The sequence below is a fragment of the Apodemus sylvaticus genome, chromosome 5 (assembly GCF_947179515.1).
Source record: "Apodemus sylvaticus chromosome 5, mApoSyl1.1, whole genome shotgun sequence".
Lineage (NCBI taxonomy): Eukaryota > Metazoa > Chordata > Mammalia > Rodentia > Muridae > Apodemus > Apodemus sylvaticus.
In genome coordinates, this window is record NC_067476.1 from 104,088,291 (window position 1) to 104,115,146 (window position 26,856).

The following is a 26,856-nucleotide window of genomic DNA, read 5'->3' on the forward strand; positions in this document are numbered from 1 at the left end:
TGCATACTGAAACCAATTCACAGGAGACCTTTGTTTGCCGTGGGATTGAGTTGTAACTGAAGCTAGTCTTGTAACCCATTGCCCCAGCGTCTGTGCAGTCCCTCCATCGGGCTCAGTGCTCACCTTTATGATTTCTTAGTAATTTTTTACACCTTTAATGTTTATGCAGTTATAGGTGGTTTGTTGATAGCCTATGAGTGGGTCTTATTTGTCTTTCATCTTTTTGAGACAGGGTTTCTCTGTAACCCAGGCTGTCCTAGAAATCACTATATAGACCAGATTGGCCTCAAACGCTGTCTCCCTCTGCCTCCATAAAGGCCTGTTCCACCATTGCTGGTTATCAGTGGGTCTTGTAGGGGTTAAGGTGCTGAGAATAAACACTAGGGCCTTACCCATTCTCTCTAGGGCAGTTACTCTACTAATGAACACACCTCTAACTTGTTTTTTTAAGACAAGTTATACTGTATTGTCCAGGTTTCTCCAGAACATTGAGTAAAGAGATTGCCTTCAGCCTCTCAAGTAGTTGAGACTAACAGTTGAGTACCACTGGCCAGTCTTTTTTTTTTTTTTTAAAGAGATTTTATTTTTTATTTTTTGGATTTGGTTTTTTTTTGAGACAGGGTTTCTCTGTTATTGCCCTGGCTGTCCAGGAATTCATTCTGTAGCCCTGCCTGCCTCTGCCTCCCAGAGTACTGGGATTATAGGCATGCACCACACCGCCTGGCTTAAACAGATTTTAAACTGTGTTTTCTTTATCGGCTCATGAGTGCAGGTGCCCTGGAAGCCAGAGGCTTCAGAGTTCCCTCCAGCTAGACTTTTGAAGCAGGATTTCTGTTTTAGCCCTGTGCATCTTGGAACTCACTCTGTAGACCAGGATGGTCTCTGAGATCCACCTGCCTCTACCTCCTGAGTAGTGGGATTAAAGATGTGCACGACCACACTCAGATGCTTTTTCCCCCCTTTCTTTTTAAATTACAATGCATGTGAACACTAATACATACATTCCATGGAATACATATGAAAGTCAGATATTAATTTGCTGGTAGCCAGATGTCATTTTCTAGCACTATGTAGATCTGTGGGATCAAATGCAGATTGCTAAGACCCCCTGGCAGGGTTCTCAACTTCAAGGTGTGCATAAGTCGCTTAGTGAGACTTTTTCTGGAAAACACACACACAAGCACCCATGCCAAATGAACTGGAGAAATAGCTCAACAATAGAATACTTGGCAAGTATTTTCTATGCCCTGGGTTCTAATTCTAGTATGGAGGAGAGAAAAACATCTTTGCCTATTTCCCTGCTATATATATATATATTATTTAAAGTTTGTTTTATTTTGTTTTGAGACAGAGTCTTATATGGACCAGGAAAGCCCTAAACTATGTAGGTTAAAAATGACAGAACTCTATTTATTTGGTTTATTGGATTTGTTTTTCTCGAGACAGGGTTTCTCTGTGTAGCCCTGGCTGTCCTGGAACTCATTCTGTAGACCAGGCTGGCCTCGAACTCAGAAATCCACTTGCTTCTGCCTCTCAGAGTGCTGGGATTACAGGCATGCGCCACCACCGCCTGGCTGAACTCTTTATTTTTTGAGACAAGGTTTCTCTGTGTAGCCCTGGTTGTCCCTTGCTCTGTGGACCAGGCTGGCCTTGAACTCATATCTGCCTATCTCTACCTACCTGGTGCTGGGATTAAAGGTGGGTGCCACCATGTCTAGTTTGGATGACTGTGCTCTTGATTTTCCTGTTTCTTCCTCCCAAGTGCTGGGATTACAGGTGTGTGTAATCTACTGGGCTAGACTTTTAGTTACTACAACTTTTCCTTTTTGAGACAGGGCCCACTGTGTAGTTATGGCTGGCCTGGAATGAGAGATCTCCGTGGGACCCTGGCTTTTAGTGTAGGGACTGAAGGCATGTGCCACTGTACTCAGCCTCTATTCAGTGATTTATACAAGTTTTTTCCTAATATTATAGTAACGATATTTGTTATGTGGTTTTTTTCTCTTAAAACACTCACACACACACACTCACACACACACACACACACACACACACACAGATCTAAAAGTATATTTACTTAGAAAAGTAGATTCAACACCACAAATGTAAAAACAGGTTGGACTGAGCTTGGATTTCCTGGTAGCCTATTCCTAACTCTAAGGAAGAAATCATGAGCCATCCATTCACATGTCTGGGTATCTGATCCAGGCTGGAAAAAGAAACTCAGAAGAGTCCCAAATCAATATGGGAAGCCAAGGGAGAAAAACCTAAGATTTCTCAGGAATAGTTTTAAGTGGGAAGCCTCTAACCCTGCCTGGTTAGTGCTTTTCTGGGGTTTCTCGTTATGAGTCCAAACCTCTTACAAAGCACCTTCAAACACAAGTAATGGCGGCAAGTCTGGAAAGCTCTATACAAGAAGTATGTTCAAGAAAATTGAGGGCCAGATCCCCGTGTGTCCCACAGCTGGAATAAACAGTTGAAGCCTAGGTGGTTTTCCTCTTCTTGGCAGATGGTCGCTCAAATACATCTCGTACCCCCGCTGCCTTTTGTTTAAAGAATTTTGTGTTCTGGGCACTCTCTTGGCCCCAGGCAGAGTCAAAGGAAGTGGTATCTTGATCGACAAGGTGGGTGTACTTGGTGCGACCAGACCGTCCAAAATTCTTGACCTGAAAGAGGATGGATGATTACAACATGAAACATCTGATGGCCCAGCCCCAGTCTGATTTCTCTTCCTGAGGATCCCCCCATACCTGCATGACTTTTGGAAGAATGGTTTTGTTGAAGTGGTCCTCAAGAGTAGGTGCGCTAAAGTCTCTCTTGTAGACTTCTTCATCCTCATCCTGTGAAGAGAATCTATCAGTCTGTGGCTTTACCGCTCATTTATGCAAACACAAACCTGCAATGCAACACCAAAGACCCAAAGAGAACCAGAGGGTGGTGAGCCTTTCTTCCAGGGCTTGTACCTTGCTTGGGAAGATGGGTTTCCCTCACACTGCTGCTTCCCAAAGCCTGTTGCTCCCTAAATCTCTAATCTTTGTATGCGTACCTTTACTTGCACATGCTTTTAGAACTGGAAATATAATATCCTAACATTTCCAAGTCAGATTCTTTTCCCGGTTTCACTATAAGAAAGAATATCATTCTCTCAATGATCTCGATTCAAAATTTGAGTATCTCTCATATGTTCATTTACCCACATCTTATGAGTTATAAACTGTAGAATATGAACACCTGCCTTTGAAAATCTTTACAGTATTCTCATACTTCGCTGTTAGCCGCACATTTATGCTCGAGCTCTATCTGTACCTGGTTTGTAGGACCTGGCTAGCGGAGTATCCAGGTCACAGCCACAGGAGCTCAGGGCCCCTCCCCATCCCTGTTTGAGAGCTGCCTTTAGAACAAAGCAGTGGTTGGTTCTCGCTGCTTCCTTGGTAATGCTTTTTGCTATGTTTAGGTTCTTCTCAGGCAAACAGCACAAGACAGTGTCAGTGGCAAGGGAATTCTCGTTCTAGGGAAAAGGACTGGAAGTGTACTGCTCTGACTGTGCCTCAGGACAGCTACGAATGTGGCCCAACACAGAGCTGTAAGCCTACTCTTTAAAGCATGTTACGGAGACTTCTGTTTCTGTAACTTCACTGCATGGTTCTTAGTGTGCACAGACAGTGATGAAGGGTTGGACATGCCTGTAAGTTATTCCCACGGCCCAGTTCTCTGACCCTCCTTGCACTCACCATGAAGAAGGCACCTCGGTGATAATACTTTTGTAAAAACTTGTATTTGCCTTTCACAGCTTTGTTGGTAATGACTTTGCCATTTGCCCGAAGTTCAGCCCGCCTTTCTTCCTCAGTCAGGTTTCTCATGCGTTCAATTTCTGCTTTCTCCTTTTCAAGCCTATGCACAGAGCAAAAGTAGGGGTATTTTCCAAAGTCAGACACTCCAAATATCTCAAGATTACATAATGGTCTCATCTTCTTTCAGCCATTAGTCACTTTCCCCACATTTCATCCACTCATTCCTTCACTCACTCACTCACTCAATGACTCATAGCACATCTGATATGTGCTGGTCTGCAAGTCTCAACCTCATGCCTCATCTCCCACCTGTAGGATTATGGACAGACTCACGCTGCTACCCAAATACATCTTCAGTCCTTGTCACTACTTGTTAGAAGTCAAGTTCAGGAGTCCCAGAAAGAAAGAAAACAGGAGCCGGTCTTCATTATTATGTTTGCCAGGGCAGGACTATAAGTGTCCCAAGGTGATTCTAGCCTTTCTGGGGTTCAGACATATTCTTACTGCTTGATTCTATAATACTAATTGTGTTTTCCATCAAATATCTTAGCTTTTAAAACAAAATGAGAATGAATTCAAAATAACTGGTAAGACTCTGCTTATAATCCTGCATAAGCCAGGCATCGTGTCACAAATGAAGGAGTATCAATATTAAGTACAGTGGCTCTTCACCTTATGCTGGGGGAGAAAGGGACGTCACATTCTTTCTCAGAAAAAAATACGTGTACGCATAATTTAACAGTGATGCTTAACACAAGGGTTGGGGAAGTGGCTCAGTGCTGTGGTGCTTTCACAGGGTCCTTGACACCCTGGTTCCTCTTCCTAGCACCACAGAACCTGGGTGACACAGTCATAGCCACCGGAAAGGGCGAAAGTCATGAATCCAGCCCAGCTGAAACAGTTCCAGGAAAGCTTTGCCCAACGCTGCCTGTGCTGTCATCTGTCTCTCACTGTGGGGATGGTCTCTGCACTTTGCATTACGGGGACTTTCTTTATTACGATTCATTTTATGTCATTTCCTGAGAAAATTATGATTGAGTCTTTCTAGAGAAAGTCTTACAAACTTCAACTTTTAACTTTATCTGTCTCTTTTTAGAAGTATTCCTTATGCACTAGAGGTCATTAAACACAGACAAGCACCAATAAGAAGTCAGTACCTCATGAAACTTCTCAGGGGGTGGGGGGGAAGTGGGGGGGGTGTCCACCACTAAACCAACTCACACAGAGTAATAGGTACAGGGTGAACAGAGACAACTGACAACCTATGACTGACCAGGAGAATAGGTTACAGACTCACGGACTCTTTTTACAATACATCTAGAGCTCTCTGAATATGTAGTTTAAAGATTGGGGATTACACAGGTTATATCGCTGAAGGAATACAACTCAGGGAATAAGAAACTTTTCTTACTTTCTAGCATAGATGATGAAACGATATAAGAAGTTATGGAGTAGTATTTGCTATTTCATAAAAGGCTGGCTCAGATCTTGTCTGTTTGTCTGGAGGGCTTCAAAAGTGCTCCAGCAAAAGTTCAAATACTGTCGTCCTAAGAGTAGGCTGTCATATAATTAGTGTGTTTGCTTTATAGGTGACATTATTTAGATTAAGTTGGAGTTATAGAGCGGATAATAAAAATAAAATCTGCTGGGGCTGGAGAGATGGCTCAGTGGGTAAGAACACTGACTGCTCTTCCAAAGGTCATGAGTTCGAATCCCAGCATCCACATGGTAGGTTAACAACCATCCATAAAGAGATCTGATACCTACAGTGTACTTACATACAATAAATAAATAAATAAAAGATTTAAAAAAAAATAAAATCTGCTTTATTTGTACTTCCTAGGTGTGACTGAATTTGTAACCATGGACATGTAATGAAGCATCACACATTTAGTCTGTACTTCTTGGATAATGTTAAGTCTTTGTTCAGTGAAACCTATATAAATAAAGAAGCACCTGATTGCTAGTCAGTCAGAGTTGAGAGACTTCTCCTCTCCCCTCACTGATTCTTTATCTCCTCTGTGGGCTGCCACTTTGATAAGCCAGGCCAGACATGCTTATAGCTAGCACTCAGCAGACACAGCCAGAGGAGCAGAGGCTCAAGGTCACCCCTGGCTACATAGTGTAAGCTTGAGTTGAGCCTGGTCTATAGAGAACACTCTCTTGAATCGCAACAACAAAAATAATGTCAAAGACTAAGTCCAGCTCTCAGGGATGTGATGCCCTGCCTCAGATCCCACAGGCACCTACACTCATACAGGTTCACATCTGCACACATATGCACATAATTAGAACATCTCAAGCCTGGCATGGTAGCAAAATCCTTTGAGTCCAGCACTCAGGAGGCAGAGGCTGGGTCAGAGGCACGTGCATCTCTGTGAATTTAGGGGCAGCCTGGACTACACAGTGAGGTCTAGGGCAGCCAAGAACCCTGCCTCAAAGGAAGGAAAAACAAAAAAACAAAAAGCAAGAATACGAACCCCAGAAACTACAAAACAGAGACAGTGGTGGCTGCACTTTGTGGGTTAGCAGTTCAGAAATGAACTTGCTTTTCAAGGTGTTCCCAGCTCTGCTGTCCTACACGAGAATCTGCTGCTCCACACCTTGCTCCTGAGCTGCCCTGTGGCTCCTTCTGACTAATAGACACATCCCAGAAGTGACATATGAGCTCTGGAACCCAGAACACAGGAGTCCTTGCCGGTTTTTACCTCTGCCCAGAGGTGCAGTACCAAGACACCAGAAGCTAAAGCCACATTCAACCATCCACACACCAGGGAAGGGCTTCTGGACACGCTGGCCCACTCAGTCCTGCACCTGGAGGCCATACAAGGAGCCACTGAGATTACCAGGTGAAGGAACTGCTGGGTCCTCCCCAACAACTGAGGAAAACACAGAACTGTTGTTTCAAGCGACTCCATTCTGAGTCATGGCATGAGAGAACAGGAAAGTAAAGGGGTCTTGGCTGTTGACAATGAACCAGTGCCTTCTGAGGCACCAGGCCCACGCCCACCCCTCACTCACGCTTCTCGGTCCTCTCTTTCCCGCTTGATTCTTTTGAGCTCGCGGACCTTCCATGCCTCATACTCCTCCTCATCATTTTCATCATCCGTATTGAGCGCGTCCAGGGCGGCAAGAGACCGCTTGTTCTCCTCCAGCTCTTTCTTGGTCTCTTCTTCTACAATCTGCATAAGGCAAACAATTCAGCGACTGGCCTGTCCCTCTCCCATGCCCAGCACACAGCCCCGTGCCCTCGCCCCAGGGCCCGCCCACGACCTTGAGGGTGTACTTGCGCCGCTCCTCAGCCATGCGCTTTGCCTCCTGTTCCAGTTCCTTCTGTTTCAGGGCCTCTGCTTCTCGTTCTTGAACTGTCACCCGGTCCTTCCTGCATTAAAGAAGGTCGTGTTAGTTCCTGAAGTCCTTAGAGGGAACTGTGTGCCTGTACACCTAGTCCTGTCCAAATCGGATAAAGCCCAAACCAGGAAGCATCTCAGCTCTCTTTCCTCCGGACAGAGACTGAATCCAGACTTTTGTGTATGCTTGGCAGGTTACAAGCCTGACCTTTATCAAAACTTTTCTTAATACCTTTTCATTTTCATTCCTCTTAGTTTTTAAGACAGGGTCTGTGTACATAGCCCTGGCTGGCTGGGAACGCCCTGTGTGGATCTGGGAGGCATAGAGCACAGGAACATCCACTTGCCTCTGCCTCTGCCTCCTGAGTACAGGCACTAAGGGCACTGAGTACAGGCACTACCACATGCAGTTCTTTTTCTGATGCTCACCACGGCCAGGAGAGCGCCACGGGATGCCCTGGATCTGGAGTTACAGATGGTTATTATTTGTCACGTGGGTGCTGGGAATTGAATCTGGAGACAATTAGTGCAATTAACCACTGACCTATCTTTCTAGCCACCTTTTTTTTTTTTTAAGATTTATTTGTTATTTGTGAGTACAATGTAGCTGTCTTAAGATACCCTAGAAGAGGGCATCAGATCTCATTATGGATGGTTGTGAGCCACCATGTGGATGCTGGGATTTGAACTCAGGACCTCCCATAGAAGAGTCAGTGCTCTTAACTGCTGAACCACCTCTCCAGTCCTATTTTGTTTTGATTGACAAGACTTCTATATAGGTCTGGCTAGTCTCAAACTCATGGCAATCCTCCTGCCTCTGCATCCCAGAATGTTAGGACTGTAAGCAATTCCCACAATGCCCAGCTAAACAAGTAGCCTATCAAGTGAGCTTTTATTCCTGTCCCTAAATCGATCATGGCTTCTTCCCCATATCCAGGTAATGGGATTTGAAACCTGGATTTGGTACACATGAGACAAGTGGTCTACTAACCATTACTAGCTCTGCTCTTTTATTCATTGCTATTATTATTCAAAGCAATAAACCTTAGCTGGGCAGTGGCGGCTCATGCCTTTAATCCCAGCCCTTGGGAAGCAGAAGCAGGCAGATTTCTGAGTTCCAGGCCAGCCTGGTCTACAGACTGAGTTCCTGGACAGCCAGAAGCACACAGAGAAACCCTGTCTGGGGAAAAAAAAAAAAACAAAAAAAAACAAAACAAAAAAAAACAACAACAACAACAACAAAAAAAACCCGACAACAGCAGCAACAACAAAATAAACCCCCCAAACCAATAAATTTTTAAAAGCTTTCTTCTGTTTGGATGTCTGGCTTATATGTCTGTCTGTCTAGTGAGTGAATGCCTGGTATCCATAGAGGCCAGAAGAGGGCATCAAATCCCCTGGAGCTGGAGTCATGCCCAGTTATGAGCCACAGTATGGCTCTTGGGTACTGAACCCAGGTCTTTGGGAAGAGCAACCAGATCTGTCACTCTGAGCTATCTCTCCATAATATTGACTGTATTGAGCCCATGAATGCATGGTATGCGGATATTATGAAGGTCAGGGGACAACTTTTGGGGTGGTTTTCTCCTTCACCATGTGAGAGCTGGAGATCAAAGTCAGCCATCAGGCTTGACATCAAGAATCTTACTGGTCCTGCTATTTTTACTTTTGACACAAGGTGGCACTATGTTGTCCAACCTGTCCTTGAATCGGATCCTCTTCTTTAAGCCTCTACAGCAGCTATGGGTTGTGTCACCAGGCCCAGGTAGTTCACCCTAGGTCTGTGTGTTGTTTTGAGATGGGGTCTGGTGTACCCCATGCAAGCCTTACACAGGCCTTGAACTTTCCTATGCAGTCAGGCTGGCCTTGAACCCTGGCTGTTTGAGATAGTATCCTATGTACTATCTCCCTAAATTGTGGATTACAGGTGTATGCCCCAATGTCTAGCTCCATCCCAGGACTTGATAGCACCAACACTTCCTTAGTCATTGGTAATAGACAGCCTAAGATGCATCTTCCTGAGTTGACTATAAATCATTGTCAATATATTAATATAATAGGTTTCCTGGGCATTAGGAAAGAAACAAAACTTTGTTTCACAAGCTTAATTTTGTCCTTAAAACATGATTTCCCCTGAAGATGTGTTACAGTACTTTTCTAACATATGCATGGGTTTCATCTCTAGTACCACTAAAATAAAGCAAAAACTCATAGAAAATTGATTAGCTGTGCTGGAGAGATGGTTCAGAAGAACCATCTCTGTGTTTCCAGAGATCCTGAGTTCAAATCCCACCAACTACATGCTGGCTCAAATCCACCTATAAGGAGATCTGGCACCCTCTGTCTCTGTGCGGGGATACATGGAGGCAGAACACTGTATACATAGTAAATACATCAATCTAAAAAAAAGGATCAGCCAGGCATGGTAGCACATGAATCTGTGCTTCTAAGTGCAGCACTTAGGAGGCTGAGGCAAGAGGTCACAGTCTGAGACCAGCCTTGACCTAATAGTGATTCAAGTCAGCTTACACTGCACAACAGGAACATCTGAAGGTACACGGCACCCCCACCCTCACCCGGCGCCCATTACCTTTAGGCAGACATATGCCTCTTAATTTGAAAGGGGGATATGCAAGCAAGCTCTGGCTCTCTGCTAACATCTGGCTACTTGTCAGCACCTCCCCTGCTAGCACTTAAGCACACAGCACCCAGAAGACTTCCACTGCAGGAAATATTGCATACAGAACCTTTTTTTTTGTCAGAATTAGAGCATAGTTATGTGGTGTCTGCCTTTCTTTGACTATTATATCTCTAGTTTCCTTCTTGAGAATCAGAGGGTTTTCTTAAGTAGTCCAGGCTTGTTTTAAACTAATTCTGTAGCTCAAGCTGGCCTTGAATTAGCTCCCCCTGGCCAAACCTACTGAGTTGCAGGGAATTTAAGCCTGGCTTAGCAGGCCTGGCAGATACTTAATTCCGAATGAAGACAGGCTTAAGTCGAGGCTCCATTTCATCTTCACTGTCTGTGTACTCCTCGTACTCTGACTCTGACTCAGACTCCTCCCCAGAGCGTCCTTCGTCTTCCAGCTCCATGACCTCCATCTCTTCATTTTTTCTCTCCTGTGCTCGCTGGCGCATCATGCCACGACGACGCTCTATTTCCTATCAAGGCATATATGTAAGGCATACATGTTATTCAAATGTTTCAGGTCTGTTTTGTTGATGCTAAAGGCTAAACCCAAGTCCCACTACCGAGCTCCTGTCTTCAACAGGTTCAAGAAACTCTGACATGGGTAAGCATAACTCAGCATGATTTCATTTTCAGTCTTAACCCAAAAACCAGGGAATGCAATCAGAGTTTTGCTAAAAGGAGCAGATCTTGTGCCTTTATTGCTTCAACAAGGGAGCACTGGTCCCAATTCTTCTTATACCCTGTGGGGGGAAGGGAGGGGTGGTGGGGGTTGTCTGTGGGGGGCAGGGATCCCATCTCTTCCCCTCTTACTTCATCGTCAATTTCTTCCTCCTCTTCCTCACTGCTATCCTCTCGGTCCATGCGCCAAGCATCTCCTTCTACTTCTGAGTCACTTTCTCCTACTACTTCAGGTTCCACTATTTTTCTGTGTCGAGCCAATCTGAAAAGCAGAATTTCCAAGTGTACTATTAATGTCAAAAAGTCAAAAAAAAAATTTACTTTCTTCCCCTTCCCACTCTTCTCTCTCTGCCTCTCACCAGAGTTTTATCGTTAGCCCAGGCTGGTCTGCAACTTGCTATGTAGTCCAAACATGGCAATCCTCCTGCTTTGGCATCTCTAGACCTGGGATAACAGGTTTGAGTTACCACAATGACCCCTGACCCTTTTTTAAGACAGGGTTTCACTGTGTACACCTGGTTCTCCTAAAACTCAATCTGGGGCTGGAGAGATGGCTCAGCTGGTAAGAGCACCGACTGCTCTTCCAAAGGTCATGAGCTCAAATCCCAGCATCCACATGGTGGCTCACAACCATCCGTAAAGAGATCTGATACCCTCTTCTGGCGTCTGAAGACAGCTACAGTGTACTTACATATAATAAATAAATAAATATTAAAAAAAAGAGTTAAATCTATTTAAAAAAAAAAAAAAACTCAACCTGTAGACCAGGCTGGCCTCAACCTCATGGAAGATCTGCCTGCCTCTGCATCACTAGTTCTGGGATCAAAGGTATGTGCCACAATAGCCTGACTCACAGTGAGCCTTTTTTTTTCTTTTTAATTAATTTATTTAATTTATATGAGCACACTGTTGCTGGCTGGAGACACATGGGTGGAAGGTATCATATCCTATTATAGATGGTTGTAAGCTAACATGTGGTTGCTGGGAACTGAACTCAGGAAGTCAGGAAGAGCATTCAGTGCTCTTAATCCCTGAGTTATCTTTCTAGCCCCTTCACACTGAGTCTTAAGATGGAAAAACTACTAGGAGCCAGGCGTGGTGGTGCACGCCTGTAATCCCAGCACTTGGGAGACAGAGGCAGGTAGATTTCTGAGCTTGAGGCCAGCCTGGTCTACAGAGTGAGTTCCAGGACCGCCAGGGCTACACAGAGAAACCCTGACTCGAAAAAACCAACCAACCAAACAAACAAACAAAAAACCCAAACAAACAAACAAACAAACAAAAAAAAACCCTTCAGATTTAGGAAACTAAAACAATTAACAGTAAGTGTGTCTGAGAAAGTCGTAAGAAATCATATTGCTTTCTAAAATTACATTCATCGCTTATAAGTCTACACACATGTTATGTATGTATGTGTTTGTGTGCGTGCATATATATATGTATATATATATACACATATATAAGAAAATTCCCTACATTATTAGACAACATTTCCCTTCTCAAGAGAAAAACCCTATATAATCAAACCCCCAGTACCAGACATGAGCAGCCCCTTTCGAGCCTGTTGTTTTGGGAGTCCAAAAGACTATGAAAACATCACAGGCTATCACTGATGCTCTTAGTTGCCTCCCAAAGGTTAAAGACCAAGTCATCATGGCTGACGATACCACACAATGGGACAAAGGATCTGGAAAATCCCAGAAAACCCTCCGGTCCCCAAGGACTAGTTTTCATGTTATCAGAAGTCACTACCCAAGCTTCCAAGGGAGGGAAGCAATGAAAAGACCTATGCTGCTACAATGCCTATAAATTACAACTACCAGCATGGCATGGTAACTAAGGGTACAATAATGACACATCTATTTTGGTGGCATCCAACAGTTCTCTAAATGGACTTAAGACTTGCTCAGGGAAATCATGCCTGATACTGGAACCCCAGCCAGTTACTCTGCTCCTGTCCCCACCCACACTATTGATGTCAGGGATTTTGAGGATTACCTATAGCTACTACTTTACTAATCCATCTTAATTCCTAAGTGCATCCTAAATATTTATACTTATATCCACAGATAAGTGTAGTTCACAACTTTCAATCTTTTCTTTGGAATAGAAGAAGACCATTACAGAAAACCAGAACCAATCAAAATTCAAAATACAAGTGATCATGTGGTATCTAGTCTCAATTAATAATTTCTATAGCATAACTCCAGCACCTAAGGCTTAGAGAATATTGTAGAAGAGAGGACAGAAAGATTTTAAGAGCTAGACTAACAGGAAGTCTGCTGTGAAAATGTTTGTTGGGCCAGGCGGTGGTGGTGCACGCCTTTAATCCCAGCACTTGGGAGGCAGAGGCAGGTAGATTTCAGAGTTCAAGGCCAGCCTGGTCTACAGAGTGAGTTCCAGGACAGCCAGGGCTACACAGAGAAACCCTGTCTCGAATAAAACCAAATCAAAAAAAAAAAAAAAGAAAGAAAAAAGAAAACAGGTTTCTCAGGAAAGCACCCTTGCCTCTGATTGATTATAGAATACCAAATGTTCAACCCTGAGACCATACACTCACACACACACACACACACACACACACACACACACACACACACAAACACAGGAGTAACAACATAGAAACTGAGCGGGTTGAATTTATATATTTAGGTAGGTATGTGTGAGAATCAGCAATTTGAAAAGAGGCCATGAATTTGAGATAGTAAGGGGGGGAGCCGTTTGGAGAGAGAAAAGTGGAAATTATGTAATTTTATTTTAAACTAAAAAAAATTAACAAATTACACACACAACTGAACAAATAAAGGAGTATAAGAGTACATATGTAAGCTGGACCTAAAACATTACTTTAGGCATGATCTTAGGAGCACGTTAGGAATTTTTTTTTTTTTTAGATTTGTTTTATTTCGAGACAGGGTTTCTCTGTATAGCCCTGGCTGTCCTGGAACTCACTCTGTAGACCAGGCTGGCCTAGAACTCAGAAATCTGCCTGCCTCTGCCTCCCAGAGTGCTGGGATTACAGGCGTGCGCCACCACAGCCCGGCTCAGGGATTTTTTTTTTAATGGCTCAAGTAGCTCACAGTTTCACTGGATCATAGTAGTTTTTGTAAAACTGATATTTGTTGGCTGCTGTGATGAAAGGTCTGACGAAAGTTTCTACTTGTATTAGTAAGCAACTTTTAAAATTTTTTAAAAAAATATAACTTATGTATTATTGATACAGTGTTCTGCCTGCAGGCCAAAAGTGGGCAGAAGATATCATTATAGAAGGTGGTAAGCCACCATGTGATTGTTGGGAATTGAACTCAGGACCTTTGGAAGAGTAGCCAGTATTCTTAACCAGTTTTCTCTAGCCCTGAGTAACTGGTTTTGTTAGAATCTAATAAAACTACTTTTTTTTTTCCTTTTGTAGGCATACACTTTTTAAATGGTTTAGTTTTAGGACATAAATACCTAAGTTACCTGGATCTACCTATTTAATAACATAAAGGATCAGGCATGGTACAGTATGTTCAGCACTTCAGAAGTGAAGGTTGAAAGCTCAGGTGGTTACTACATTGAATTCAACATCAGTTTGAGTTACATACGACTCTCCAAACTCCAAATGTAAATGCCAAAGCAAATATATCATTAGAGCAGTTTGCATTCCTGTGGTGTGTGAATAAAAATTTACACATTTTACTAGATACATTTATTTAATTTATATCTATGACTCTTGTATCTGCATGTACACCACGTAGGCATCAGATCCCATTATAGAGGGTTGTGAGCCACCATGTGGGTGCTGAGGATCGCACTCAGGACTTCTGGAAGAACACACTGTGCTCTTAACCACTGAGCTATATCTCTAACCCCCTCCCTGCCCACCACCACTGACCCACTTTAAAAAATTTTAAGATGTACTTTTATTATTGTGGGTGTCCATGATGTATCAGTGATAGAGATACAGAAAGAGAAAGACAGACAAAATTTATGACTTATTTCTATAAGATTAAGACTCCCTGCAACAGACCAACACATGCTGTTTTCTGAAGCAGCCACTCCCTGGCTAGGTAAGTTTGGCCACGCCCCTCCCCTCACTCCCTGCAACTTTAGCTCCTCAGGTAGAGTAGTGTCATACAGGTAGAGTAGTGTCATACAAGTAGAGTAGTGCCAACCTCATAGGAGGCTCTACAGGTGAGTTAGCAATGTAAAGTAGTTGGGATAGCACATGTGGAACACAGTAGGCACAGTACTAGCTACTTTCATCTCCATGAGAGAGAGGTCTCAGTTCAGGAGGACAGAATTCCAGTCCTTACCTCTCCTCCACATCCTCACTAATGCGGTTCTGTAAACGTCGAAGCCGGGGGTCACTGGATGACTCCTCCTCCTGTTCCTCAGGCTCTGCTTCTTGTTCCTTGGCTTTCTTAATGAACTGGAATTCTTCATCCTCTTCATCTGAGGACTCCATGGGGGCATAATCTGGCCTCTTTCCGGACACATACCGTTTGACCTTCACCTTTTCCATTGAAATCTCACCTGGTCAGGAAAGATAATGTATGTTTCAGTATCATCTTCCCTAATTCCCAGCACATGACAGCCATTCTGCAGCCACACAGTCACCTCTCAGTACTTTCTTATAATGTCTACGGTATGAGAAGGCATTTTATGAACATCAACACCAAGACATCAAGAGGCACCTTGGGGACAATGAAGTAGAGGAATGTGAACAGTCACAGTGCAGAAACCGCCAACACCCCTGTACATTCGAGTTATGTCATCTTAACACTTAGTGGGGATTTTATGAGAATGTCACCATAGGCTTGGGTCTTTGACCACTTGGTTCCCAGCTGATTGGGTAGTTTTAGGAGGTACTGCCTTGCTACAGGAAGCATGCCATCATGGCTGAACGTTGAGGGTTCAAAGCCATGTACCACCCCTATGGATTCCTACTGCAGTGCCTGAGTGTTCTCTCTGTCTGTCTCTGTGCTTTGTGGTTGCACTTCAAGATATGAGCCCCAGCTTCCTCGTCCTGCTGCCATGCCTTGCTCTACCTTCATGGGTTCTAATCCTCTGGAATCATGAGCCCAAATAAAACTCTCTCTTTTATAAATTGCCTTGGTCATGGTGTTTTATCACATCAATTGAAGAGCAACAAACACACCCTCATTAAACAAATTCTTTGTAACAGTGCCCAGCACATTAACAAGAGTAATTTAAGTGGGAACATAAAACTAAACTATCACTCACACTTTTTCCCTCTGGGACAGGGTTTTACTGCTGTGAAGAGACACCATGACCAAGACAAGTTTTATAAGGACAGCATTTAATTGGGGCCCTTTCTTGTCCGGAGTCAGATGATCTCTTCTAAAACATAAACAAGTTGGAGCTCAAGAACTGGCTCAGCAGCTAATAGGACTTGCTGCTCATGCAGAGGACTTGGGTTACTTTCTGAGCATCTGCATGGCAGTCTATAACAGTTTGATACTCTTCTGGCTTCTATGGGTACTGCACCCACATGGTTTCCATCCATTCAAGCAAGCAAAACATTCATGCACTAATGATAAAAGAACAATATAAACCATAACAGTGAACAGAAACATTTTACAAATGAATCAAATTATTTCATAACTGAGGAAACCCTTTTAACCAAAGGGGGCAAATCAAAGCTTTGATATATACCACACACACAACACAGACTTCCACCTCACTTTCTTCTTCTTCTTCTCTCTCTCTCTCTCTCTCTCTCTCTGTCTCTCTCTCTTTTTTTTTTTTTGGTGTTTCAAGACAGGGTTTCTCTGTTTAGTCCTGGCTGTCCTGGAACTCACTCTGTAGACCAGGCTGTCCTCGAACTCAGAAATCTGCCTGCCTCTGCCTCCCAAGTGCTGGGATTAAAAGCGTGGGCCACCACTGCTTGGCCCACTTTCTTCTTATATTTTGATTTTTGTTACTCTTCTGGTTGTGAGCCTATCGTTTAAAGGCTGAGTCATATCCGTATTATTATCATTATTATTATTAGTAGTAGTAGTAGTAGTAGTAGTAGCAGTAGTAACGATGCTGTGTGTGTATATATGTGCACAAGTGTAGGTACTGGCAGAGGCCAGACGTGTCATATAGCCCTAGACTTGGGGTCACAGGTGGTTGTTGAGTCGCCTGATTTGGGTGCTGGCAATTGAAGTGGGCTCCTCTGGCAGAGCAGGATGTCATCTTAAGCGCTGAGCCACCTCTCCAGCCTCCTTTACTTTTTATTCCCACAGAGGATCTCACCAAATCGATCAGATACATGCAAGTGGAGCCCGCTTCCCCAAATCTCAAAGCCACCTGAGAATTCAGGTGGGACGCAGGACAAAGCTGAAGCTAGGTTTTAATGGTCAGCCGAGCTGGTGTGGTCCGCGTAAGACAGGTTTGAGAGATACTCAGGATGAAAGAGGTAAGGTCCGACCGGTGGGGAGGGGAGCCCGTACCTTTCTCGTTGCGAACTGGGACGGCCCCAGCCGTAGACTGAATGGGCGGCTGCTTCATGAGTGCGCTTGGGACCGACATGGTGACGGCTGCCCCGGAGACTCTCCAAAATGGACTGAATCCCAACAACGAAGAGCAAGGGACGGGACACCGCTTCCCACCGAGCCCTGCGGGACACAGCTGCGCAACTGACAGAAACAACTTCCGGCAGAGGTAGCGGAACCGGAAGTATGTAAAAGAGGATTGTGGGAAACTGGATGTAGGTTGTGCGTGGACTGCTTAAAAGGGTAGAGTGAAATTTGCGCGCCTTCCTAGGCAACTTTCCCGCCTTCAACCGGTCAAGAATTTGAAGATCTTTCTGGCTGACAGTTGCTTCTTTGGGTTTTGGTAAGGTCTAGGAAGGTTAGGATTAAAGGTTTCATTTATTATGTTTTGAAGAAACCGAGCCGATTTAGAGGGACTGTTTGTGCATATTGTTTAAAACTCTGACGGTCAGTTTGATCCGGATAGGTGCGACACGCTTGTAATCCCCGCATCCTTCACTTCATTACAAACTTCATACATACCTCAGCTAACTGAAGGGAAGCAAAAAAGCTAGCATTTTCTCTGATGTTCTTCATTCTCTTTTTCTCATAAGGTGACAATCTTGAAAATTCATCCTAGAAAACAGCCCCCCTCCCCAGCCGGGCGGTGGTGGCGCACGCCTGTAATCCCAGCACTCTGGGAGGCAGAGTCAGGCGGATTTCTGAGTTCGAGGCCAGCCTGGTCTACAGAGTGAGTTCCAGGATAGCCAGAGCTATACAGAGAAACCCTGTCTCGGAAAAACAAAACAAACAAAAGAAAGAAAGAGAGAGAGAGAGAGAGAGAGAGAGAGAGAAAGAAAAAGAAAGAAGTCTTGGAACTGCAGTTACAGACAGGTGTGAACTGCCACTCGGGTGCTGGGAATTGAACTCAGGACCTATAGAAGAGCAGGCGGTGCTCTTAACCACTGAGCCATCTCTCCAGTCCATTTTTTTAAAATATATAATTTATTCCTATCTTAGGTTCATTGGTGTATTGCCTGCATGTGTGAGGGTGTCAAAAGTTTTGGAACGGCAGTTACAGACAGGTGTGAACTGTCACTCAGGTTTGGGGGAATTGAATCCAGGACTTCTGGAAGAGCAGCAAGTGTTCTTAAGCCCTTTGCCATCTCTCCAGTCCAAGACAGGGTTTCAGGTATTCCCGGCTGGGCTTGAACCTGGTATATTGAACTTTGGATAGCCCTGTCTCCCAAGTGCTAGCACCATTAGAAGTGTATACACTACCACAGCTGCTGATGGTTGCTGGTAATGAATCCAAGAGCTTCTTGTACAGGTTAGGGGACACTCTACCCACTCTGCTTGACCGTACTCCCTCTTTCATCCACTTTCATTCCTTTAAGCTCTCTGCTTTTCTGAGAAGCTTGTATAAAAAAAAGAAAAGAAATCTCATAGCTCTGAAATTTTATACATAGAACAAAATACACAATTGTCCCCCTATCCCCATCGGGACACATAAATGACTAAGACTCCTAAATGGCTGTCCGAAACCAGGAACACCATAAACTTTACACATAATTTTTCTTATACATATATTATGCCTATAGTATACTCTAACATGACCTAGGTATAGTTAAGACTCAGAGGCTGGTGGTGTCTACCACAATAAAGATCATGTGTTCAATTTCTGACAACACACACATCAAATAAGTAAGTAGTAATATCTGAGGGTGAAGAGATGGCTTAACAGTTAAGAGTACTTACTGCTTTTCTAGAGGTTCTGAAGTCAAGTCTTCTTTTTTAAGATTTATTTATTTTTATTATTTATTATATGTAAGTACACTGTAACCGTCTTCAGACACTCCAGAAGAGGGTGTCAGATCTCATTAGGGATGGTTGTGAGCCACCATGTGGTTGCTAGGATTTGAACTCAGGACCTCTGGAAGAGCAGTCAGCGCTCTTAACCGCTGAGCCATCTCTCCAGCCCCTGAAGTCAAGTCTTAATTCCCACATCAGGCAGCTCATAATCCTGCACTCATATACAAGCTACATATACTCCACCAACACACATACACAATCTAAAATAAAAAATCTGGAAAAAAATAAGGTAGCCCAAGCATGGTGGCACATGTCTTTATGCCCAGCACACAGGAGGCAGGGGCAGGCAAAGCTGAGTTTCAGGTTAGCCTGGTCTACCCAAAAAGCGCCAGGGCATCCAGGGCTACCGATTAAGATTCCATCTTCAGCCGGGCAGTGGTGGCGCATGCCTGTAATCCCAGCACTCTGGGAGGCAGAAGCAAGCGGATTTCTGAGTTCGAGGCCAGCCTTGTCTACAGAGTGAGTTCCAGGACAGCCAGGGCTGCACAGAGAAACCCTGTCTCAAAAAAAAAAAAAAAAAAAAAAAAAAAAAAAAAAAAACTGAGTTCGAGGCCAGCCTGGTCTACAGAGTGAGTTCTAGGACAGCCAGGGCTGCACAGAGTCACCCTGTCTGGAAAAAACCAAATCCAAAAAAAAAGTATTTGGAAATTCTTTTTTTTTTTTTTCCTGTGGTAATTTATTATCTGTTAGTAGCACACAGACCAAATGTTCAAATGTTAAATCATTCAAAACAATGTCTCTACAGAAGTGGGGAGTGATACCTGCCACTCTGTGAGGGACTGACTGTGTGGCGTTTAATGATGATGATGATTACTCTTTAGGTTTTTAATCTTCATCTTATGCCGTTCAATTTGCTTCTGCAGACGCTCGATCTCCTTGGAATGGTGGTCGATCTCATCTTCATGGTGTTTTCTCAGGGCGGCCAGCTGTTCTCGAGTCTTCTCTCGGAAGTACCGATCCTCTTCAGCCTTCTCTCGTTTTCCGAAGGCCCCACCAGCTTCTCGGATGGAGCCGGCGCCCGTATCCATGCTCTCCGACAAGTCCGAGGCGAAACCTCGGGTTTGTAGGACCCTCATACCCCAGATACCGAGCCGAGCTCGAGCCACCAGCGCTGAGCCTGCCATTGTCTTCGGCTTTGCTCCGCTCCCACTGCGGGTGTGGGAAATTCTTTATATACTATTGATGCTAAAATTCTTTCCCTAGGGGCAGCATAAGCAACATCTACCCACAGTTCACTCTGGAGAACTTCTGTCCAGAGCACAGGACTTAGAGGAGTGTGGATGTTGGCCTGCTGAATGCCACAAAGGAGAGATTTTTACCCTGCTGTTGTGATGACCCATGAATACTGTATTTTCTAGCTGTGCAAAAGTGTGTCCTTGCTGTATGTGGTGGTGCACACCTTTAATTCCAGCACTTGGGGGTTCAAGGCCAGCCTGGTCTACAAAGCAAGTCCAGGACAACCAGGCTCTGTTACATAGAGAAACCATGACTGGAAATAAAAAAAAAAATGAGAGAGAGAGAGAGAGAGAGAGAGATTAAGTAAGCACAGGTGTGCACAAGAGCTTGTGTTTTCCATTGTAACTAGGAGTCAGCAGCACCAGGCTAGAAGGTTGTGTAAAATATCACTTCCTGTCAATGTCACTTCCTTAACTACCAGTAACTGAAGGGCAAGTTGCCCTGGGGAAGGTGTGCTGCCAAGAGGAAGGTGACCTTCCCCTAGCAGCTCTCAAACCCAACAAGAATGTGTCTTTTTGAATAATAAAGAGCTGGCTACCAGAGCTGGAGCAGGAAGAACCTTCTGGAGGCAGACAGATGCTGGAGGCTGTGGCAGCACAGAACTGGGAAGCAGCTGTGAAAACCACATAGAGAGCCCCAGTGACAGAAGTCAGGCTACCTTAGAGGCTAGCTGAGACTGCCCCAGCAACAGGCCAACAGCCTTAACTAGAAATGTCTCTGTGTCTTTATTAAACCCCAGGTGGGTCCCAGAAAGCCCTGCCATACCCTGCAGATACGAGGATTCCCAAGCCCCAAAGATGGAGCCTTTCTTCCGTAGTTCTCACTAGTCTACAGACTCTAGCTGATCCAGGCAGCCTCATGCACTTAGGACAAGGTTGCCTACACAAGTGTCAAGTAGTGGCTGCCGAGGGGCTGAGACTATCTAAACAGCCAACAAGGCCAGCTGGGGCAATTATCTTCATAACTCCAAGTCCAGGAGATCCCACACCCTCTTCTGGGATCCTCTCACAGATTAGGAGGAATTTTAAAATAACTTTCTATGCCTGGCTCTCACAAAATACCATCCCTGCCCCTTAAAGGAGGCAATTGAAGATGAAAAACTCTGCCTTTATCCCAGGCTAGCTTCCCATTCCTCCCGTGTCCTCCTCCTGTAAGGCTGGGGTTACAGTTATATGCTACTACCTCAGGTTCTCACAAAATATTTTACTGTCTGTATAAGACACTTTCCTTTTTTATTTTATTTTTTATTGAACATTTTATTTATTTACATTTCAAATGTTATGCCCTTTTCTGGTTTCCCTTCTGTAAAATCCTTATCTCCTCTGCCCTTTCCCTGTTTCTATGAGGGTGCTCCCACCCACCCACCCACCCACCTACCCACCTACCCACTCTCACCTCACCATCCTGGCATTCCCCTACACTGGTCCATGGAGCTTCACAAGACCAAGGGCCTCTCCTCCCATTGATGCCAGACAAGGCCATCCTCTGCTACATATGCAGTTTGAGTCATGGGTTCCTCCATGTTGTACTCTTTGATTGGTACCTTAGTCCCTAGGAGCTCTCGGGCGTCTGTTGGTTGATATTGTTCTTCCTATGGGGTTGCAAACTCCTTCAGCTCCTTCAGTCCTTTCTCTAACTGCTCCATTGTGGTCCCAGCACTCAGTCCAATGGTTGACTGTGAGCATCTGCATCTGTATTTGTCAGGCTCTGGCAGAGCATCTCAGGAGACAGCTACATCAGGCTCGTGTCAGCAAGCACTTCTTGGCATCCTCAACAGTGTCTGGGCTTGGTGTCTGTATATGGGATGGAGCCCCAGGTGGGACAGTCTCTGGATGGCGTTTCCTTCAGTCTCTGCTCCACACTTTGTCCCATATTTCCTTTAGATAGGAGCAGTTCTGGGTTAAACATTTGGAGATGAGTGGGTGGCCAGATTGGGATACATAGGAATCTGTTTTGAGTTAGGGGGAAAAAAAAAAAAAACAGCTAAAAGCCCCAAAATACGGGCATTACCGAATGAGATTTCCCCACACTGCCTTTCATGAACTCAGGCCCTTCTTAAGCCTTTTCCTAGCATTCTCTTGATTGGCCATGAATCAAAACAATTATCTTCCCAACACATTTACTCCTCTTGGAATTCCCTACTCCAAGCTAAGCCGTGCTCAGAACGTGCTCTGCTGCTGAACTGCACCTGCAGCTCAGCAACGGAAACTTTCTAGGCCGCAAAGTTTGTAATATAAAATTTCTAGGTGCAAGGAAGAGGCACACCTATAAGGAAGCCTAGCTACTCAGGAAGGAATAAACGAACAGTACCCAACTTAGAGGTGGAAAAACCAAACAGACGGACCTGCCAGGGCAACACAGCCTCAAAATAAAAGGACAGGAAAAAAAAGGTTACAGCTACTCTAGCCTTTTATGGCTTCCCTGGTTGTAATCGTCCTTGCTTCATTCATTGAAAACCCTCAATACTTAAAAGTTTGTCAATTTTCTTTCTTCACCAAGCAAGGATCCAAGTGAAATAATTTGATGATTATATTAATAGTGAAAGACTCCCGAATCCTGGGAAATCCTCACTCAAGTCTTGGGATAGGATGATGCCCCCAAAATTCATGAGGGACCACTCTTGATGCAAACACATGAGGTTTAATTCTCCAGTGCACTAGGCTGCTCAACGGTATCAAGGAAGATATCGTTGAGAACAGTGAAGAAGATGGAGGCTGTCTTGTGAAATTTCAGAGAGAAGATTTGACTTTGGCCCTTGGTAGGCACTACCTTTTGGAAATTATGTAAAGTCTGCCTGATGGAAATGTGTGAATGAAATAGCCAGAGCATTAATGTATAAATGTTCCTTGAGATTTATAGTTTTGTGCTTTATGATTTTAAATTTTAGAAATCTGGTAGAATTTAAAATTGTTTTGTAGAACTCTAGCTAGCACTTTTAGCTTGAATATCTTTAGCCATCTCGACATACATTATCTGGCAGGAGACATTAAGTGTATATCTGAAAATCACATGAAAAGTCTGTTTTTAAATTATGTTCAAAATAGGGTTTGAGAGGATCTGAATGTTAAGTCCTCCTCCATATTCATGGGGAATTTTTTAAGTTGTTTTTGGGACAGTTCTGTAGACCAAGCAGACCTTGAAATCACAGAGCTCTGCCTGCCTCTGCTTCCCAAGGGTTGGGACTAAAGGTGTGAGCCCTGCCCTGCTAAAAGTTGTTGTTTTTTTTTTTTTTTTTTTTAACATTTAGGTTTTTTTTTTTTTTTCTTTTTTTCTTTCTGAGACAGGGTTTCTTTGTGGAGTCCTGGCTGTCCTGGAACTCACTCTGTAGACCAGGCTGGCCTCGAACTCAGAAATCCACCTACTTCTGCCTCCCAAGTGCTGGGATTAAAGGGGTGCGCCGCCGCGCCCGACTTAACATTTAGTTTCATTGTTTTAATTAAATGGGTATTGTTTTCTTCCATGCGTGTCTGTCTGTGTACTGTATCCCTTACCTGGTGCCCACAGAAGCCAGGAGAGGGTGTGGATCTCCTGGAACTAGTGTCAGACAGGTGTGAGATGACACGTGGGAACTGAGTCATCTCTCTAGGCTGTGTGTGTGTGTGTGTGTCTGTGTGTGTGTATATGTGTGTGTGTGTGTAGTACGTGTGTGAGTGTGCATGTATGAAAAGCTTGGCAAGAGAATTGATGATCCTGGGCTGGATAGTGCTTCAGCTGTTCAGAGCTCTTACTGCTCTTCCAGAGGACTCAGGTTCTATTCCCCACATCCACAAGGCAGCTGACATCTGTAACTCCAGTTCCGGGGGATCCGTTACCTTCTGGCTTCCTCTTGTGTGAGATATTCACATCAAAATACACACAGGCTCTTGAGATTCTTTTTCATTCCAGAGCTTTCAGCATGGCATGCTAGGAAAATACTATCAGCTAGTAGAAGCAGTGGTTTTTTGTTGTTTTGTTTGTTTTTTGTTTTTGGGCCCTGTTATGAGGAAATTAGCTGTACATGTCCATTACTATGTGACTGGGCATTGCTCTGTAACCTGTAACCCACTGCCCCAGCGTCTGTGCATAGTTTCCCTCCATCAGGCTCAGTGTGCACCTTTATTATTTCTTAGTAGTTTTTTTATTCTATATATTCTTTATTTACATTTAAAATGATTTCCCCTTTCCTAGATCCCAGTAATTTTTTTTTTCAAGACAGGGTTTCTCTGTGTAGCCCTGGGTGTCCTGGAATTCATTCTGTAGACCAGGCTGGACTTGAACTCCGATATCTGCCTGCCTCTGCCTCCCAAGTGCTGAGATTAAAGGCGTGCACCTCCACTGCCCAGCTTTTTTTTTTTTTTTTTTGAATTTTTTTTTTTTTTTGGAGACAGGGTTTCTCTCTATAATCCTGGCTGTCCTGGAACTCACTCTGTAGACCAGGCTGGCCTCGAACTCAGAAATCCACCTGCCTCTGCCTCACAGAGTGCTGGGATTACAGGTGTGCACCACCAACGCCTGGCTACTGCCCAGCTTTCTTAATTTTTACACCTTTAATGTTTCTGCAGTTATAGGTGGTTTGTTGATAGCCTATGAGTGGGTCTTATTTATCTTTCATCTTTTTGAGACAGGGTTTCTCTGTAACCCAGGCTGTCCTAGAAATCACTATATAGACCAGATTGGCCTCAAACGCTGTCTCCCTCTGCCTCCATAAAGGCCTGTTCCACCATTGCTGGTTATCAGTGGGTCTTGTAGGGGTTAAGGTGCTGAGAATAAACACTAGGGCTTTACCCATTCTCTCTAGGGCAGTTACTCTACTAATGAACACACCTCTAACTTGGGGGTTATTTTTTTTTAAGACAAGTTATACTGTATTGTCCAGGTTTCTCCAAAACTTTGAGTAGATCACCTTCAGCCTCTCAAGTAGTTGAGACTATCAGTTGAGTACCACTGGCCAGTCTTTTTTTTTTTTTTTTTTAATTATTTTAAACTGTGTTTTATTTATCTGCTCATTGATTCAGATTTCCCTGGAGCTAGACTTTCAGGCAGTTTGTGAGTTGCCCAATATGGGACTAGGAACAGTACTTAGGTCTTCTAGAAGAGAAAGAAAGTGCCCTTAATCACTGAGCCACCTCTTTGTCCCTCCTCTCATGTTTCGTGTTATCAAGGAAAGTCATTCTGCTGACAGAATTTCATTTTGTGCATGGTGGTTGCACTGTAAACACAGTTTAGTGCTGACAGCTGTGGGGTGCTCCTCAGAGCATCAGTTCTCCGTCATCTTATACATGAGCTAAATAAGAAAGATTAGTAGGAATGGGGACTCAGTGAGCCATGGTTTATTTTATGAGCCACTGTTTGACACAAGGCTACAAGGTAAAGAACAAGGACCACCAAATACATCTGAATTTGCATGGGGCTCAGAGGTTAAGAGCACAGGCTACTCTTCCAGAGGACTCAAGTTTGATTCCCTGCTCCCGAGTGTAAAGTTAAAAACTAAGATTTAAAAACATTTGAATTTGCATAGAATAGTTTTGGGTAATACTTAATAGCTGTCTAATGTCTGAGTTTGTTTCAGAGATCAAAGGATGATCAAAATATTGGCAAGAGCCTGGAAGATAACCTGGTTGAGTGCTGGCCTAGTATATACAAGGTCCTGGAAGATAACCTGGTTGAGTGCTGGCCTAGGATATACAAGGTCCTGGAAGATAACCTGCTTGAGTGCTGGCCTAGGATATACAAGGTCCTAGACGTGGTTCCAATGTTGGTGGCAGGGACAGAAGTTTATTATTATTCTCAATTTTTTAAAAAGATTTATTTATTGTTATATGTAAGTACACTGTAGCTGCCTTCAGACACACCAGAAGAGGGCATCAGATCTCATTAGGGGTCTTTGTGACCCACCAGGTGGTTGCTGGGATTTTGAACTCAGAACCTTCAGAAGAGCAGTCTGCATTCTTAACTGCTGAGCCATCTCTCCAGCCCCTATTTTTGGTTTTTTGAAGTAGGATTTCTGTTTTAGCTCTGTACATCTTGGAACTTACTCTGTAGACCAGGATGGGCTCTGAGATCCACCTGCCTTTGCCTCCTGAGTAGTAGGAATAAAGATGTGCATGACCACACTCAGATGCTTTTTTCCCCCTTTCTTTTTAAATTGCATTGCATGTGAACAATAATACATACATTCCATGGAATACATATGAAAGACAGATATCAATTTGCTGGTTGCCAGATGTCGTTTTCTAGCACTATGTAGATCTGTGGGATCAAATGCAGATTGCTAAGACCCCCTGGCAGGGTTCTCAACTTCAAGGTGTGCATAAGTCGCTTAGTGAGACTTTTTCTGGAACACACACACACACACACACACACACACACACACACACACACACACACAAGCACCCATGCCAAATGAACGGGAGAAATAGCTCAACAATAGAATACTTGGCAAGTATTTTCTATGCCCTGGGTTCTAATTCTAGTATGGAGGAGAGAAAAACATCTTTGCCTATTTCCCTGCTATATATATATATATTTTATTTAATGTTTGTTTTATTTTGTTTTGAGACAGAGTCTTATATGGACCAGGAAAGCCCTAAACTATGTAGGTTAAAAATGACAGAACTCTATTTATTTATTTGGTTTTTTGGATTTGTATTTTTCGAGACAGGGTTTCTCTGTGTAGCCCTGGCTGTCCTGGAACTCATTCTATAGACCAGGCTGGCCTCGAACTCAGAAATCCACTTGCTTCTGCCTCTCAGAGTGCTGGGATTACAGGCATGCGCCACCACCGCCTGGCTGAACTC

At 43.9% G+C, this 26,856-nt stretch overlaps 2 protein-coding genes across 2 annotated transcripts; both read right to left on the minus strand.

Moving 5' to 3' along the window:
- Positions 1-1,582: 1,582 nt before the first annotated feature.
- Positions 1,583-17,160, minus strand: LOC127685806 (microfibrillar-associated protein 1A). The gene is made up of 9 exons (XM_052183404.1): positions 16,952-17,160; positions 14,807-15,026; positions 10,641-10,770; positions 10,113-10,300; positions 7,065-7,173; positions 6,813-6,973; positions 3,732-3,891; positions 2,751-2,840; positions 1,583-2,666 (listed from the first exon to the last, which is right to left on the minus strand). The coding sequence occupies exons 1-9, from the start codon at positions 17,028-17,030 to the stop codon at positions 2,484-2,486; spliced, it is 1,320 nt and encodes a 439-aa protein (XP_052039364.1). The 5' UTR covers positions 17,031-17,160; the 3' UTR covers positions 1,583-2,483.
- Positions 17,161-19,559: 2,399 nt separating this feature from the next.
- LOC127685810 (ATPase inhibitor, mitochondrial-like) lies at positions 19,560-20,000 on the minus strand. Its single transcript, XM_052183410.1, has one exon. It carries the CDS (start codon positions 19,966-19,968, stop codon positions 19,639-19,641), a length of 330 nt encoding a protein of 109 aa, XP_052039370.1. The 5' UTR covers positions 19,969-20,000; the 3' UTR covers positions 19,560-19,638.
- Between the last annotated feature and the right edge of the window lie 6,856 nt (positions 20,001-26,856).